The 16,327-nt window shown below is 37.5% G+C and overlaps 1 protein-coding gene across 1 annotated transcript in view; it reads right to left on the reverse strand.

The window, feature by feature from the left end:
• The window catches only part of GFRAL (GDNF family receptor alpha like), a 64,305-nt gene that overhangs the window by 20,254 nt on the left and 27,724 nt on the right, over positions 1-16,327 (reverse strand). The window contains 1 exon segment of the mRNA XM_065885942.1: positions 11,474-11,724. Coding sequence (XP_065742014.1) covers positions 11,474-11,724 — 251 coding nt within the window.

Consider the following 16,327-nt stretch of genomic DNA (forward strand, 5'->3'; position numbering starts at 1 on the left):
AGGGCTTTCCCAAAGTCTCCTCATTAACATAACAAAGGACACCTTTATTGCTCTTATTATAGGGTTTTAGGAGTTCTGTGCCAGGAGCAGAGTCCAGTTTGAAGACCAAATACAGTAGAGACCAAACCCTTGTATCTTGGGTCCTACATCTGAGGATTGAAAATATTTGGAAAAACATTCCAGAAAATTCCAAAAAACAAAACTTGAATTTGATGCATGCTAGTACTATTTTTTTACATAGCATTTCCATTGTATTTACAATTACTTACAAAAGCATTTACATTGTTAGGTATTATAAGTAATTGTAAAAAAATAAAAAAAATAAAAACCAAAAACCTCAATTAAATAGAGTTGGGAGAGCAGAATGGGGAGTTCTAACACGCTATTACAATAGCAGAGGCACACAAGAAGAAAGACTCCCCTTCTTTCCTGGCAAGGACTCAGCCAATGAAAAGCCATGGAATCTATTTACTGCAGCCCTCCTGACTTCCTTTTCCCCTTCTGTAAAAACCTTCTCCTTCCCTTCCCATTTGGGAACTTGCATGTGGCTTGCCGTGATTGTAGACCCCAAGTTTCAATTTTCTGCTGATCCCTAATAAACCCATCTTTGTGGAAGAAATATCTGAGTCTATTTGTTTCAGAACAGTATAATCTAGAGAAGATTTAAAGTATATGGGAGGATGTGTGTAGGTTATATGCAAATACTATCGATACACCATTTTAGGCAGGGAACTCAAACATCCATGGATTTTAGATGGAACCAATCCCCTGTAGATACTGAGGGACAGCTATATGCATTGCTTATTCTAAATCACAATGTCACAGTATCTCAAAACAACCAATGTTGAAGCTCCTCCAATGCAGATAGTGTATGCTTATATAGATGACTCATGTAAGAAAACATTGGTAGACTTTGGCTGACTTCAGAAAAGAATCAATGCAATAAGTACTCCAAGCCAGTGTTCTTGTGGACCATGAACAGCAAAATGTAGTCACTTACATCAAAGGGACCTAAAGTGGAGATGGAAGGCCATTAAGGAAGTGAAACACACATCCAGCCCTGAATGCAACATACTTTTGACCCAGGCATCCTGAGACCACCTGGAACCTGTCTTCTTTACTCCCTAGAGATAACAGTTTAGCAGCCAATCTACTACCAGCAAGTGGCTGAACGCCTGCCGATGTCGACCTGTAGTTCTTTAAAAATAACCTATGTAACTTCTCTGGGATATCTTTGTCTGTTGCCTTTATGAACATGACCATTTTCTATTTCCCTCAGAGCACATTTGAGTTGCTACACGAATCAGTGCCTCCAAGACTGCAATGCTTAAGACCGCAAACAAACTCTTTTTGTTACTTGCAGCGTTCAGCATTTCTTGGTTGACATTCTTGATGTATGGTACCCAGACAAGCTGTATCTGCAACACCTGATGCCCTAATTTCATCTCAGAACTACTTAATCAGAAACTTTGGGGCTGGAACCCAACAATGTGTTTAACAAGCACTGTAGGTGATTCTCTTGCAGTTAAAGTTTGAGAAACACTGCTCTAAGCCACTATCTCAATAAAAGTTTTAGGAATGATAAGGACATCTGCTTGGAATCTTTCATGACACTATGATGCCTACTGATTACTAGATTGACACAGTATACCAGGCTGATTAGGTTGATCTGTTTCTTAGTAGCAGACAGGTTATGAGATATGTAAGTTATTTGATATTTATTAAATTATACTTTTTTTTTTCCTTAAAGGTCTTTGAGAGATTGTCTAGATCCATGCTACTCAGAGTGTGATCCCTGGACCAGCAGCATTAACATCACCTGGGAGCTTGTTAGAAATTCCAATCTCAGGCCTTCACCCAGAACAACTGAATCAGAACCTGCATTTTAACTAGAAACTATGTAATTTTTATACACATTAAAGTTTAAGATCAAATGTCCAACTTCATCATCTGACCTAAAATCATTCAAACATATATTTAAGAAGTCACTTATTCTGAGAAAATATGACACCTTAGAACTTCTGGAAATTAGTCTGTTTCCCACACCATCTGTGTGACATCATAATGGTTATGCAAAAATTATTGATTTGTGTGATTCTCCAAATCCCTGAAAGTCTATAGTAAGAGTTTATATTTGCTGAATTTTACTATTGTTACGAATATTTCTTTACATGAATTAACTGATATAATCTTTGCACCAACATTCTGGGTTAACATTGATTTTCCATTTCACAGAAAAGGAATTGAGGCCAAAAGTGAGTAACTTGTTCACAGTTACTTATCCTGTAAATGATGGAGAAATTATCCAAGCCCAGCATGCTGGTGCCATTTTGCCTCTCTAAGACTAGGCTCTAGAATAAGGTCTATTAACACTTCCAAACATGAGATCTGACTATTAGAGGCATTGTTGTTGATCATGGTTTTTAACCAAAAAATCAAGGCTGGGACCAAGGAAGAAGGGAAGTGAAAAAAGCTCTGTGTGTATTTTAGGTTTGAAAGTTAATAAAGGTTTAATGCACTGATTTACCTCTGAGGCCCAGAGCCAAAGAAATATCCAGAATTCTAAGTAGCATAAAAGCCTAGAGTTACAGTTTACCATGGATCTGATTTTTTTTACATTGGGTGGTAACTTAAGTCATTCTAAAGAAATGGTTTATTTGTTTTTATTATTCTTTATGTTACTAACTTATAACACACATGCCTGTTCTCTAAAGAGTTCTAAAGAGTTTGCAAATAATGAAAAACAGGTTCCTAAAGGAATAATTTTTAAGAGGAAAACATACATTTATAAGTGAGTGTCTACGAATTGGATGTACTACAAATTCACCATGGAGCCACTTTAATCCCGAAAATACAAAATACTGGACAATTTAGAGGCTATGTTATAAATATGAATACAGAGTAGAGAAATTATGTTGAATGTTCCTTGGAAAACCAAGAGATTTTTTTAGCACCTGGACTGAATTTGAAGGAAACTGGACTTGAATTAGAGTTTTGTGTGGGAACCAAGAAAAAGTCAGTGGTTTTGGCTAGATGAAGTGATTTATTTAAAGCCAAAACTTAACATAAAGCTCCTGGAATACCAACCTATATGAATTGGCTATAAGAGAAGGTGGTGTGTGTGTGTGTGTGTGTGTGTGTGTGTGTGTGTGTTGTGTGTCTGTGTGCATATGTGTGAGCATATGAGGGGGAGAGAGAGAGAGAGAGATTTTTGCAATGGAAATGTCTTTCACAATTCACTTCGCTCACTGTTTTTTTTATAGTCTATAACCTTATTTTCTCAAACAGCCACTGACAAGATGACAATAAAAATTAAAACAAGAATTGACAAAAGTGAGTTTGAGCCTCTATTAATCCACTTTTCACAGTCTTTAAATTATTTTCCTGAAAGTAAGTGTAAAATGTTATACAGTTTAGGAAAAATATACAAAACTATGTATTAAGCACTTCTATACCTAAACGGGTGTGTTTAAAGGACTTTCTATAAGAATGCTCATTAATGGAATGTTACTTTTAGATCAAGACCTTCACTGGGAATAGACAGATGAAATACTGTAAGCCAAGATGAAACAGTGAAATAAATAATCTATCCATTGAATGGAGACAAGTAAGTAAGACAGTCTTATTGGCAATGTTGATATCTAAGACGAGACCTCAGTAGACAGATGGGTGAGAAGTATGGCTACAGGAAGAAATAAAGTTGTAGAAATACTTACTAATCTGAGGGCTCTTTTCCCAAGTTTCTCACAAGGCTATACACATGTTTAGGAGTTTTTATATGAATATTTCACATGTTTAGGAGTTTTTATATGAATATTTCACAGAAGCCAGGTAGTTTTGTAAATCTATTGGAGACTGTCTTTTTTCAGCCTTGTTACTAACAGACAGGGCTTCCTGTATCCTAGAGTTCATTAAGGGGATAACGCACATTTAAGAGCAAAAATGTGTTAGAACCAATTGCCTATTTCAGTGTTGACACCACACAAGAATCAACTGTAAAAGAGTTTCCCACTATTCAGACTTTTTGAAAGTAGAACTGTGAAGAGGAAAAGTATTGGAAAATATAAGGAGCCCGAAATGTTTTTATTAAAGTGGGCAGTAGCAGCCCAGTCTTATTAATTCCTGATTCTTTTGCTCAAATATTTGAATTGAAAATTCCAGCTTAAGTGGAAACACAAAAGAGTGAGGCTCTTAATAGGAAAGCTATATTATGACAAGAGGTCTAATAAGGAGGGAAAAGAACAACGGTATTCAGAAGGCAGTGCTGCCATAGAGATAGAGTTGATTCATTCATCCATCCATCCATCCACTCACGGTTTATTGAGTAGCTAATGTGTGCCAACTGTGTTTTTAGGCACTGGGGTGAAGCAGGCCAACTTAAGAGCTGCATGGTATCAGTCTTGCCTTTCTGTGCATAGGAGTTTCTCATTCCCTGAGAGGTGTGAGCTAAAAGAGGTTCTGGGTTCTCCGGCCAGTGCCTGGGTTTTTCCCACGTGTGGATTAAAGCAGTGGTTCCCAAACTTGGTTGAAAATCAGAAACACCTGGGTGATTTTTTCTTTTTTAATACAGATTTCTGAGCTCTGCCTCAGGCCTACTGAATTAGAATAATTGAGGTTAGGGTCAAATATCTATATTTTAAACAAACCTTTAGATATTTCTGAAGGATGAACAGGTTTGAGGGCCAAGAATTCCACGTCCATCTTCTCAGTACTTTGCGGGTTGTCTTTGTGATCATCAGGCTCTTCATTAATAATGAAAAGATTGTTCCTAACAGAGTTGGGGGACCAGCTGTCTTTAGCGAAACATTCATATAGAAACTCCTAAACATGGGTATAGCCTTTGTTAAACATCAGATAAAGAAACCTAATAGTCCAGTCCTGAATCCAGTGCCAAACAACAATGGTATTTAAAGTCAGGGTGATTAAAATGTATAGAATATCTGCTATGTAACAGGCAGTTTATACACTTAATCTCATTCAAGCTCTCTGGATGCATATGGCATCTCTGGCAAGCCCTAATAGAGGTACAGCACAGACCCCTTGGATTCTAGAGCAAGGCTCCACCATCTGTAGGAGGAGCCCATTTGCCATTTAAAATATAGCTCCTAACATGCTGCTGGGTATGAAGAAATTCATTAAGTCATTGGTTCCCAGAAAGGTGAGTACAGGATATCATTGCTAACTAAATGGACAGCTGTCACACCGCAGACCCACCTAGATGTGGCCTGAGAGACCAGTGGTGAGGGGACATCCTCCCCAAGGGAGAGCATAAGCAGTGCTCTTGATTGCCCACTTTGCAGAGACAGACATGGATAGAAGTTAAGACTGGTGGGCAGTGGTAGATTGCTTGATCAGAGAGATGGAAAGAGCGTCCTTGAGAGACTGTAGACAAGGGAATGAGGGGAAGAGGCATATGGAAGGTCCTGTGGTAGTAGCACAAAGTGGGCAGATCGGATAGTATGCACCACGGAGTAGACCTTCAACAACCAGGTCAACTGGTGACCTGCCCAGAGGAGGCCAAGCATGCCCTCTTCAGCCACGCAATGCCTGTGCACTGAGCATATGGTGGCAAGGATGGCAGCCATGCATGGCCCCACAGACTGGACTCCCTCTCCCTCAGGCCGGCCCATCAAAGTTCTGCCAGTGCTGAATGCCAAACAGCCCAGCAACAGCAGAAACCTGTATGTCGCCCACAGTTTGGCAGGTGGGTGGCAGACTGATGATACCATAACCCTTCCACCCTGAAGAAGGCAGTGATGCATTCCTGCTGGAATTTATACCTATTCTGGGTATGGATTTGCCTTTGCTCCTTACCATCAAATACTTCCTCCAATGCCTAGTCCATCTTTGTGCAGATGCAACCTGACAGTGCTTCCCCTTGGGTCTGGCCCTGGACACCTCCTTCTTCCCTCCTCAGTGCTCTTCTGTCCCTGCAGCATGAGATGGACATTAGGCTCCACTCAGCATTTATGTATGTACTATACACAATTTCCAGGGAATCAAGGTTCATGGGGCCACCCCTGAGAAATGGGACACAGAATCCAAAGGATGTCTTTCTTGTCCTTCTGCCATGAAGACAGTTCTGAGATGCATTTCTCAAAGCACCTTGGAAGGTCCCAAAAGGAACAGGAACACTTGAAAGAGATGGAGCGATAGTGTGAGTTGATTCCTCTTGACTGCATTGTACAGAGTTTTACAATAAAGATATGAGCTCAGGTAGAAACTTGCTGGTTTTCAAGCAGAGATCAGAGAGGTTAAAATGAGGACCCTATGACATGAAAGCTGACTGTCTTAGGTCCCAAATAGTAAGCGATACGACTGAACAAGATTGTCCAGTCATAAGAGTCCCAGTATTTCTGAGTTAAACAAGTTGGCTCAGCTATGCAGCAAAAATCAGATTAAGGGGAATACATTTTCACTCAAGTCCATTGTTTAGATTAGCTTAAATCATTGCATTAGAAAGAGAGGTATGGGGGTAAAGAAGCCAGGCAACAAGGCAGACTTGGGAACTAGTCAAGAAAACACTTTTTTTATTGTGGATACTGGCACACGGAACTGACTGAAAGCAAATATATTAGAAACCTAACACATTTTTAAGAGATTATGTTGTCAAGGAAGCCACCGGTTGGCTTGCAAAGAGTCTGTGACTGTTAAATGTTAAAGCAACTCACAGTCTCTCAAAACTCATGAGCAGGATATGGTCTAGGAGAGCTCCTGTTCCAGAAGGAGGGCATCCTCTCCCCCAGCCTACTGCAGATACAGCTGTGGAGGATGGTGGATAAGGAAAAAGCTTCCAGAGGGCGAGATGGGAGCCTTAGGTGTGGTTCTTCCCAGGTATCTGTCAGAGAGGCTTCAAATGACTACCAGGCAGGATTTCATTACTGGGTGCTATAACTCTCGCTTTTTACCTTATTTTGAATGGGCGTCTTTATTGATGTTATGCTGTCCCTGTTAATATACCTATAACATGCATGCATGCGTGTGTGTGTGTCTGTGTGTGTGTTATTTGTGTTGGAGAGATGGTAGGGAATAACTGCTCTTTCTGGTTCATGGGCTGCCTGTCCACTCCATGGTGCTACGTCATCTGGATCGCACATCACCCAAGATCCAGGTCTTTGAGCTAGTGACTGTCACTGGATGAACATTTGGGAAACACTGGGTCATCGCCCTTGGGGAAAGGGTAAGTACATTCTCTTTGTAGACAGAAAAGTGAAATAGACATTGGGTGAATTGTGGCAGAGTCTTACTTGTCAACTAATAACCACAGTTGCCTTTTCTTCTGGTTCAAAACTGTACTACAGTTTCCCACCTTTCTTGCAGACAGCTGTGACCATGTGGTTGAGTCATGGTCAGCAGGACGTGGGTGTAGGTGACGTACACGGCTTCCACTACCAAACCATGAAATACTCCTCTGTGACTATGTTGCTTTCTGCATTCTGTCTTACCCTCTTTCCAGCTGAGTGGAGAGGGCTTTGAAGTCCATCATGAGAAAGAGACACACATTGGGAAGAGGCTGGTCCTCTAAATATAGGCTACTATGCAGCCTTTAAAGCCATCATATGTGTACAAACTTGCAAATGGGTCCATCATATATTTTTAAATTAAAAAGGGAGCTGTAGAGCAGGATATATAGTTTGATTCCATTAAAAAATATCTGTGTGTGTGTGTAAGGGAGAGGGAGGCACTGTTTGAGTGTGTACAAAATGTATAAGGTACGTATACTTACAAGGCAAAAAAAAAAAGTGTTAGAAAGAATGTACACCAATCTTGTAAACGTTGGCTCTCTCTAGAGAATGAGATTGGGGGAAGAATTTAACTTATTTTTGTTTCTATATTCTTTAAATTTTGTTTAAGCTTGTACCCCAATTATAATATTTTCTGCTCCCTATAGGATTTAATAGAAATAGGTAGTCTCTTTTTATGTATTTATTCTTTTTAAAAATAATTCTTCAAAAAGAAGCTGAGCCTTCAGGGGCAGAATGGGTTTATTTCCAAACCTCTTTAAGAGATTTGTCTACAGTTGGCATAAAAAGACAACTTTGCACCAGGAGAAAAGAGAATATTCCTGTCAGCATGTGGTACACACACATCTATAGATTGAATTTTTCAGTGTAGCAGGGAAAGGCAACACCAATCTCTTAATTCTTTCCATTTCTGTGGTCCTCTCTGTCTTAACCAATTTTTTTCTCTTCCGTTTCTCTCATGCCTCTCTCAGTTCTAACTGCCAACAACTTGCTCTGGGCTGCCAGATGCCAGAGAGAAGTGAGCCTGTGGATGCAGAGTTGTGCAGGTGAGTGCAAGTCGGTGGCCAAATACCCAGCACCTTCAGGATGCTCAGTGCCCAAATGTGGTCCTGCAGACTGGAACCGAGTCATGCTCTTCAACATGTTTTCAAAGCTCAGATCTGAGATGAGAACAAAGAGGTTCTGCCTGAGAGGGCTGTGGAGCATCTTGAACCAACACAAGCTTGTTGTCCTCATGGTGTTACAGGCAGGAGAACACCGTGGGCTGCAGTCAACCAGCCAGGGCTGGGATCCTGCATCCACTTCATCCTGGACATGGAAGCCAAGTGACCCAGCTCACCTCTCAGCTGCCTTTATCTGCCATGTGAAAAGCTGCAGAAATAATATTGTCCAGCTCATGGAATGATTAAGGTTAGATGAGGAATGTGACCCCAGATAAGCACTCCTTCTAGCAACTCTCTCATTTTTTATAATTATTATAAGACTCTGACTTGGATACATCAAGGTAGATGACTTTCAGATTTGTTTCAAGCAAGTGTTCTTCAAACTTCCAAGAGCAGCACATTAGTGAATCATGAAGTCAATTTAGTAGGTAGTCAGCATTGAAAAAAATATAATGGAATAGAATAATAATTTTTAAAAAACAGAAGACACAGCATGTAAAAATCTAATGTCAAATGCATTGCTTACTGTGGTCTGAGGTCAAGTGAGTTTGAAAAACAATGACTTGAAGCCAAACAAAAGTGACAAATGGAAAATTTTCTCCAACTGTCCTCTCTGTTCTATTCAGTTCTGCCCCTTTCAGATAAAATGAGAAGGTGAAGGGCTTTGGAAACCAGCTGTAATGAGAGCTGTTTTTTTTTTTTTTTTTTTTGAGAGGTTGATAAAATGTACTAATATTTTTTAATTTTTATTTTATATTGGAGTATAGTTGATTAACAATGATGTGTTAGATACAGGTGCATTTTGATAAAGCGTGAGCATGCTGGGCTGATGTGAAAAGTCAGAGGCAGTGGTTAGAGTTCATTCAAAAATCTCCATGTTCTACCACTTCCCAAGTATATGGGGCAGGGGATGAGGGTTTGTTAGAACTAGCCAGGCTAAGGATTTAATTTGTGTTTTTGTCTGAAACTTTTCCTATTAATTCAAGTACTCAGAACCCTGACAGAAGGCCTTTAAAGTTCCTTTAATTCTATAAACGCATCACTTAAAATTCCTACTTTTAGTAAGTAATGTTTGAGGAGAAAATATCATCATGTTTAGTCTTCCAAAGTGAGTGAAGAAAAGTGAATCATTTTGAATTTTTATTTTTCTGAAACATTATAGAGTATGTCAATGTTTATGGATTTTTGTGCCCATTTCTACTGTTTCTTCATGAATATATATGTATTTTTGCTCTATATAGGTAGTCAAATACAATGAAAGCAAAACATAAGAATTATTGAAAACACATGGGAGAAAACTCGGTTTGGAAGTAGAATTAGGTTGCTTGTGCTGGCATTCTTAGGGAATTTATGCCCAAGGAATTGGTTACCACTAACTTGCAGAACTACATTTTTTTTCCCGGACACCATTTAATATGGAAAAACCACTTATAAATAATCATGATAGTGTAATTGTATATATTGTTGTTGGTTTAAGTTACTTTATTTGGTATTTCCTTTTGTAATGTTATGAGCCATTCATTACAAATAGCTTTAGTTCCAACAGAATTAGCCACTTAGTATTAATCAAAGAGGAAGATTATTTAGAAAATATGACTCAACAAATATCATACGATTTTCCTCTCTGTATCATGATTTCAATTGAAATACGTCTGTAGTGCTAATTATAGAAATTCCACAGAGAGCCCTGTTGGAATCAAACCATACACTCTGAGTCGTATGTTTATTACCTAATACATAACAAATCACAATTTTGATCATATTGGCTAATGTGTATCGCTTTAGTATCTTTAAAGAAAAATAGAACAAAAATTTTAAAATGTGTGTATCTGTTTATAGTTAGATAGATATATATAAAGATATATACAGATATGTATCTGTCAAAATTTGTATAAATATAAAGATTTTTTGCAATGAAATGATAAATGTCTGTTATTCCTTCCTGGAAATGGTGCTTGTGGTTTGGTTACACCTAGGGTTTTATGAGCCGGGGATGTTTTGGGACTCACATAGTTGCATGGATTAACCTTGAATGTAGATGATGGAGAGGTCTTGAATTAGTGTGTGATCACATTGTTAGGCTTTTTCCTAGAAGACCTATAGCCAAATCCCTCTCAACCACTTGTTCCCTTTGAGACTGTAGACAAATTATTTAAATTCCTAAATCTGTTTTCTTATCCCTAAAATACTGTACATAATAACTTTAGAAAATGTGTTTTCCATTCTCTCATACAGGTAGATTAGCAGACATATTAAAGACCAAGGGGAGATAACTAAATCCAAGGGTAAATACGTTTTACTTAGGTTGGGACAGCCATATAGTAGATTGTTAACTACCCCCTGATGAATCCAGCTTTGGATATACACATCCTTCTCACCGTGACTGTGAGCTTGGCCATGTGACTTGCTTTGTCCAGTGGGGCACTAGCAAATATAGCAGAAGCAGATGCTTGACAAGTACTTGTTCACTGGGGATTAGCTGCTAGGGATGCTGCCATCACCATGAAAGATCCAGGGTCTACTGCTGCAGAGGTCATGTGGAAGAGAACCATGCCATCCCAGCCAACAGTCCTTGTTAAATAACACCTGAACAGACTGGCCTTGGTCTCACCAGACGATTGTACCTTCATGAGAGACCCCAAACAAGACCATCAGAAGAACCACCCAACTGAGCCAAGCCCAGTGAGAAGAATTGTGAAGAAATAAATAATTATTTCAAGCCACCAAGATTTGGGTTGATTTGTTACTTGCAATAGATACCTGTTACATTCCGTTATCTGGTAGGATAAACCTTTTAGGCTCTTGATATTGAAATCAATGTGACACCTAGGAGTGATCAATCATATAAATTAACAACATGTATCACTTGCAGATAAAAGAGTAAAATAGCAAATGTGCAAAGCATAATCAGAAAATAAATTTTAAAATTAGAAACATAGAGTTGACTTTGTGACCAAATTTTCTGTGCTGGATTACTACTTTGTGCTGTATAGACAAAAATAAGAAATATATTATATATGTGTGTGTGTGTATATATATGTATATATACACAATTGGGTAACTTACTGAAACATGATTTTCTATGAAGCATATGCTGGAAAATCTTGCACAAGGATTCTTCACTTTGGGTAATGGTCCTACAGGTGCACTGCATTTGAAGGACTGTTCCAAGGGTACCAATGTAAGCTGCTTTGCAGTCATTACTTCCGGAGCAAGTGAGGTCTTGCTTGCTTAAGGTACTGATGCAGGTCTCATCCTCATGGCACTTTCTTATCACATGCTGCCAGCATTTTGCCTGGAATGTTCTATAGCGCCTCCTAGAAAGAGTCAGGAAATGGAATTAGTCTCTGAATAATATTATTTCACACTAACATGTAGTGTTGCCTCACCCAACGAAAGACTGACATAAAGCAAAATGCCTTCTAGATGCTTATAAACATAGTTGAAAACTAAGTTTGTACATTTAAACATCCCAACAGAGAGTGCAGAAGAAAACTTGTGAATTATTTTCCTTTTGTGTTGAAAGGCAGAGGTTAAGTTTCGGATTCCCTGGATGACTCTTCCTTCATTACTAATTTTATTTCACTGGGCAATGATTTGTAGTAAGAACTCCTTGTGAGATTTATTAGCAATAATTTCTGAAGCAGAATGTGGTTTTGAGACTAGCATTTGGCCATTGACTCCCACCAAGTGATTTCAGAAGGGTCTCTTGACTTTTCCAGAGAGTTTTCCCACAGGATGGGAGGTACTGTATTCTTTCTCAATATTTCTAGGCAGACTAATTAGAGTTAACAAAATGCTCTGAGGTTCTCTGGCAGCATGAGCTAATTTAAAGCAAAACACGAGTTTATTTAATGGTCGAGATAATCCATTAGAATCATATCCATTCATAACTTTTCTGACTACATATATCATTCTTGCTGTATTAGCATTGAATAAAATCTGGATAGTGTACAATAATTTCATATTTGGAACTTTCACAGTAAGAAAATATCTACTTAGTGGAACCAAGAATATTAATCTTCCTATTTATCATGTATAATTATTTTTTCCCTGTCTTGAATATGTCACCATCAAACATGCATGAAAACCCTCTGAGTACACGTCATTTGTCCTGCGTTTATTTGCTTTCATGATGTTACTCCGCTTAAATCCATAAATCACATTATTTTTAATAATCTTGTATTTTAAGTCATCTTAAAGGAATCAGCTTTTAAATACAGTGGTAAAAATTAATTAATATATTAAAATTTATATTTAATAAAATACTACAAAGTTTTTGAGCATATAATTCTGAATCCAGAAGAACAAATATGTTCCTTTAATGCAATTAAGGGTTTTATATATAAGATGTCATCTAGATGTAAGCATTGGCAGTATTGGTTGTCATCTATGAGGTTGACAGGTGCCATTTAGTCTTTCTTAAATATATGTTTTACAAAGTTTAAGTTGCATGATTTATCTCCTCATAAAAGTTATTTCATTCAAAAAAGTAGTTGTGAAATTTTGCAAAAATGATGAACTGAAGGATATTTAATTAAAAATTAAAATATTATAAAAAATACTTTGGTATACTTACTATCTAAATTATTTGAAAAAATTAAATATGGCAAAATATTTTATATTATAGAAATTTTGTTTTATGTTTGAGATGTTTTGCTGTGTAGCTGTTTCATTATCCTTATTTTCTTGATATACTGAAATTTCTTATTCTGGTTTATTACTTGAACCATTAAGTATTTAAAAGAGTAAGTTTTAAAATAGAGTTAATTATTTTATTTTTAGTTTTGCTATAAGTTTCTGGTTATATTGTAAAATGTAAGAGAATATGGTCTGTGTAATTTCTACACACAGAATGTATTACATTTGCCTTTGTGACCTAATATATAGTCATACTTTGTGAATATTCCTTGGCACTTAAATATGTCTATTGTGGAGTTTTGCTTTTAAAAAGTAGGTAAAATTTCTTGTAAGCAATTACTTTTTTTCACTACTTTCTGGAATTCATACATATGGAAAAACAATGTATTGTAATTTCCTGTAAATTCCTAAACATTTATAATTGGCAAAATATAATCTCACTTCCCAGTGTGTATCTGTATTGGGCAAATTAATTGAAAAACTAGTTCTTTATGTCATCTTCTTTGGCCTTTTCAAATAAACAGAGGAGTTTCAAGACCAATCATGAAAAGAGTAAGCGGGCACAGGGACAGAAGTTGTATTTTCAAATCCAATTGCTCTGCTTTGCCCCGTGTATAAGGGCTTCTGCAGGAAAGATCCATGATAAAGTCTTAACATTCTCACTGAAGAAGTTGTTTTTCTTTGGAGATTTTTTTTTCCATCTGAATTACATTAAGGATAATTTAATATAAATACTGGAAATCTCCCTAAGGCAAAATCTGTTTGAGAAAATGATAGAATTTGTCTTTTCATCTTGACAACTAATATTGTATAATATTTCCATCACCTCTATAAAGTGTTCATTCAGAGACTATTTGCACATGGTGAAAAGAAAAAGGCACACAATCCTTACTCCCTGAATTAATATATTAAAAACAGGAATTACATAAGAAGAGACATGTATCTGTATATTAAAACATTATAAAAATTAAGTAAGTACAGATATTCAAAAGTAGAGGGAAATGAGATGAAGTCTTTTGAGAGTATATCATGTTCCAGACCCTGCACCAAGCACTTTGGAGAGGTTGTGAAACCCAGGCGTCCTTGTGGAGGAAAATCACCAACTCTATCAGTCAGTCTGAGGATGTGTTGATGCCAAAGTGAGGTTCATGCAAGAGTTTGTGTTTCAGAATCCATCACAGGGCTTCTCAAGGATTGTAGCAGTGGATCCCATCACTCGACATTAAAATATGGTATTTAATAGGGAAACTCAGATATATCATCCTGAGAAAATTGAATACTAATAACTCAAAGATAATGATGTAGAATATCCGGGGCCCTGGCACTGGAATCAGGTAAATCTTGGTACCGTCCATGGAGACATCTGGCATTTTTACAGGGATTACTTAAAAAAAAAAGTGTCCTCTGGCTGGATAAAATGTTATTTGGTTTCACTGCTAGTGAAGATAGATGATAGACAGTAATATTTTATTTGTGATATGAGAAAAATAATGCAATCAAATGTTTTTACCACATTTCATTGATTATAGGAGATACCATTATTTTATTACAACTAAAATCACTTGTTGGCAGTTGTTATTGTTTTAATTTAATACTTTTTGTTTTTGGTCACTGGGCTTAAGATGCATTCCAAACATGTTAGGGATATTAAAATGTGCAAAAATTTTGCATCTTTGAATCAATGAAATACAATAGTACACTGAATAAGGATTTTTGAGATATAAATGAGTTTGAAAATTTTTAATTTCATTGTAAAAAATATTTTTATTATTAATTTTATTATTCATTCAAGAGAAATAATTAGTAAAACTTAAAATAACTGATAAACATTTGCAGGAAAAGATCCGCAAATAAAACTTTCTTAAGAACTTTGACATTCTATATAAGTTGAAGCAAAAAAAAAAAAAAAAGTAAATAGTTTAGCACTCTGCTGAGATCTTTACCCTTTATCTTACAGAATGTGTGCTATAGGGAAGCAGTTCTCTTTTTTTGACAAATGTTTACAAGATCTGCAGCTACTTTGCAAGTTGGAATGCCTGACACTAAATGTGTGAGGATAGTTAAAAGGCGGAAGGAAAGCAGTTCACCAAGAATCAGCCCATTCAGGAAGTGATGTCATTAAATCTCATTTGCCAGTGGTTCAAGCAAGGTGACAAATGTGACAAATCTTGCCCTGAGCTATCACACCTAGCCACTTCTCCACACTAAATGTTTATTTTGACCTTTAAAGGAATTTGCTATATATGGAGTTTTATTCATTTAAATACAATTAAATAAAATAGTCCCTAATAGAAGGTACTGGGCAAAGAAATTAATATGAATTTCTTGGGATAATTATCCCAAGAAGAAGCAGAAGCTTCATCCCAATTAATGCTGGTTGTTAAATAAAGCTCCTTTAATGTGATAATATCAATGTTACAGGTAGTTTTGATTCATCAAGTTTATTCAGTATCCTCTTTCTTTCCTCCATCTTCTGACTCATGTCCAAAGAGGCTAACTTAACTGTGGCTTTCTTATCACACAAAAGATCAATTCACCTTGAATATATAAGGAAATGTGCTAACGAAGACCACAGTGAGGAGAAGAGAAAGCCAAGTTGTTGGTTTCAATTTATGGTTTCCAGGAGGAGTTACCTGCAAAGGTAAAGTCTAGTCTCAACTAGCAGCCAGAGTGGATATTTTAACAAGTGAGCACATCATTCACACCTTTGCTCAAAATCTCCCAGTACCGCTCTTATTTCTCTGAGTAAATCCATTCTCTATTCCTCTTCCCCTTGTGCACTCTACCCTCCTTGCCTGAGATCATGCCACACACATTTCTTCCTCAGCACTGGTTCGTCCTTTTTTTGGTATCTCTTCTTTCCGATATTTACTGAGACAAGCTCATTTTCTCACTTATTCGACTCTGATAAAATGTCTCTACTGGGGCCACCCCATTTGTACTGCAATTCTTTCACTCTTTCTGCCCATTCACATTTCCCCTTATTGCATGCGTGTGTGTGTGTGTGTGTGTGTGTGTGTGCTCCACAGGGCAGAAATTTTTGTATCTTGTACCCTGATGCCTAAAATAGTAGTAAGTGCCTGGTAATTTATTTATTTATTTATTTATTTTGCGATATGCGGGCCTCTCACCGTTGTGGCCCCTCCTGTTGCGGAGCACAGGCTCCCGATGCGCAGGCCCAGTGGCCATGGCTCACGGGCCCAGCTGCCCCGCGGCATGTGGGATCTTCCTGGACCGGGGCACGAACCCGTGTCCCCTGCATCGGCAGGCGGACTCTCA

This window comes from Phocoena phocoena, chromosome 10, assembly GCF_963924675.1.
Source record: "Phocoena phocoena chromosome 10, mPhoPho1.1, whole genome shotgun sequence".
Lineage (NCBI taxonomy): Eukaryota > Metazoa > Chordata > Mammalia > Artiodactyla > Phocoenidae > Phocoena > Phocoena phocoena.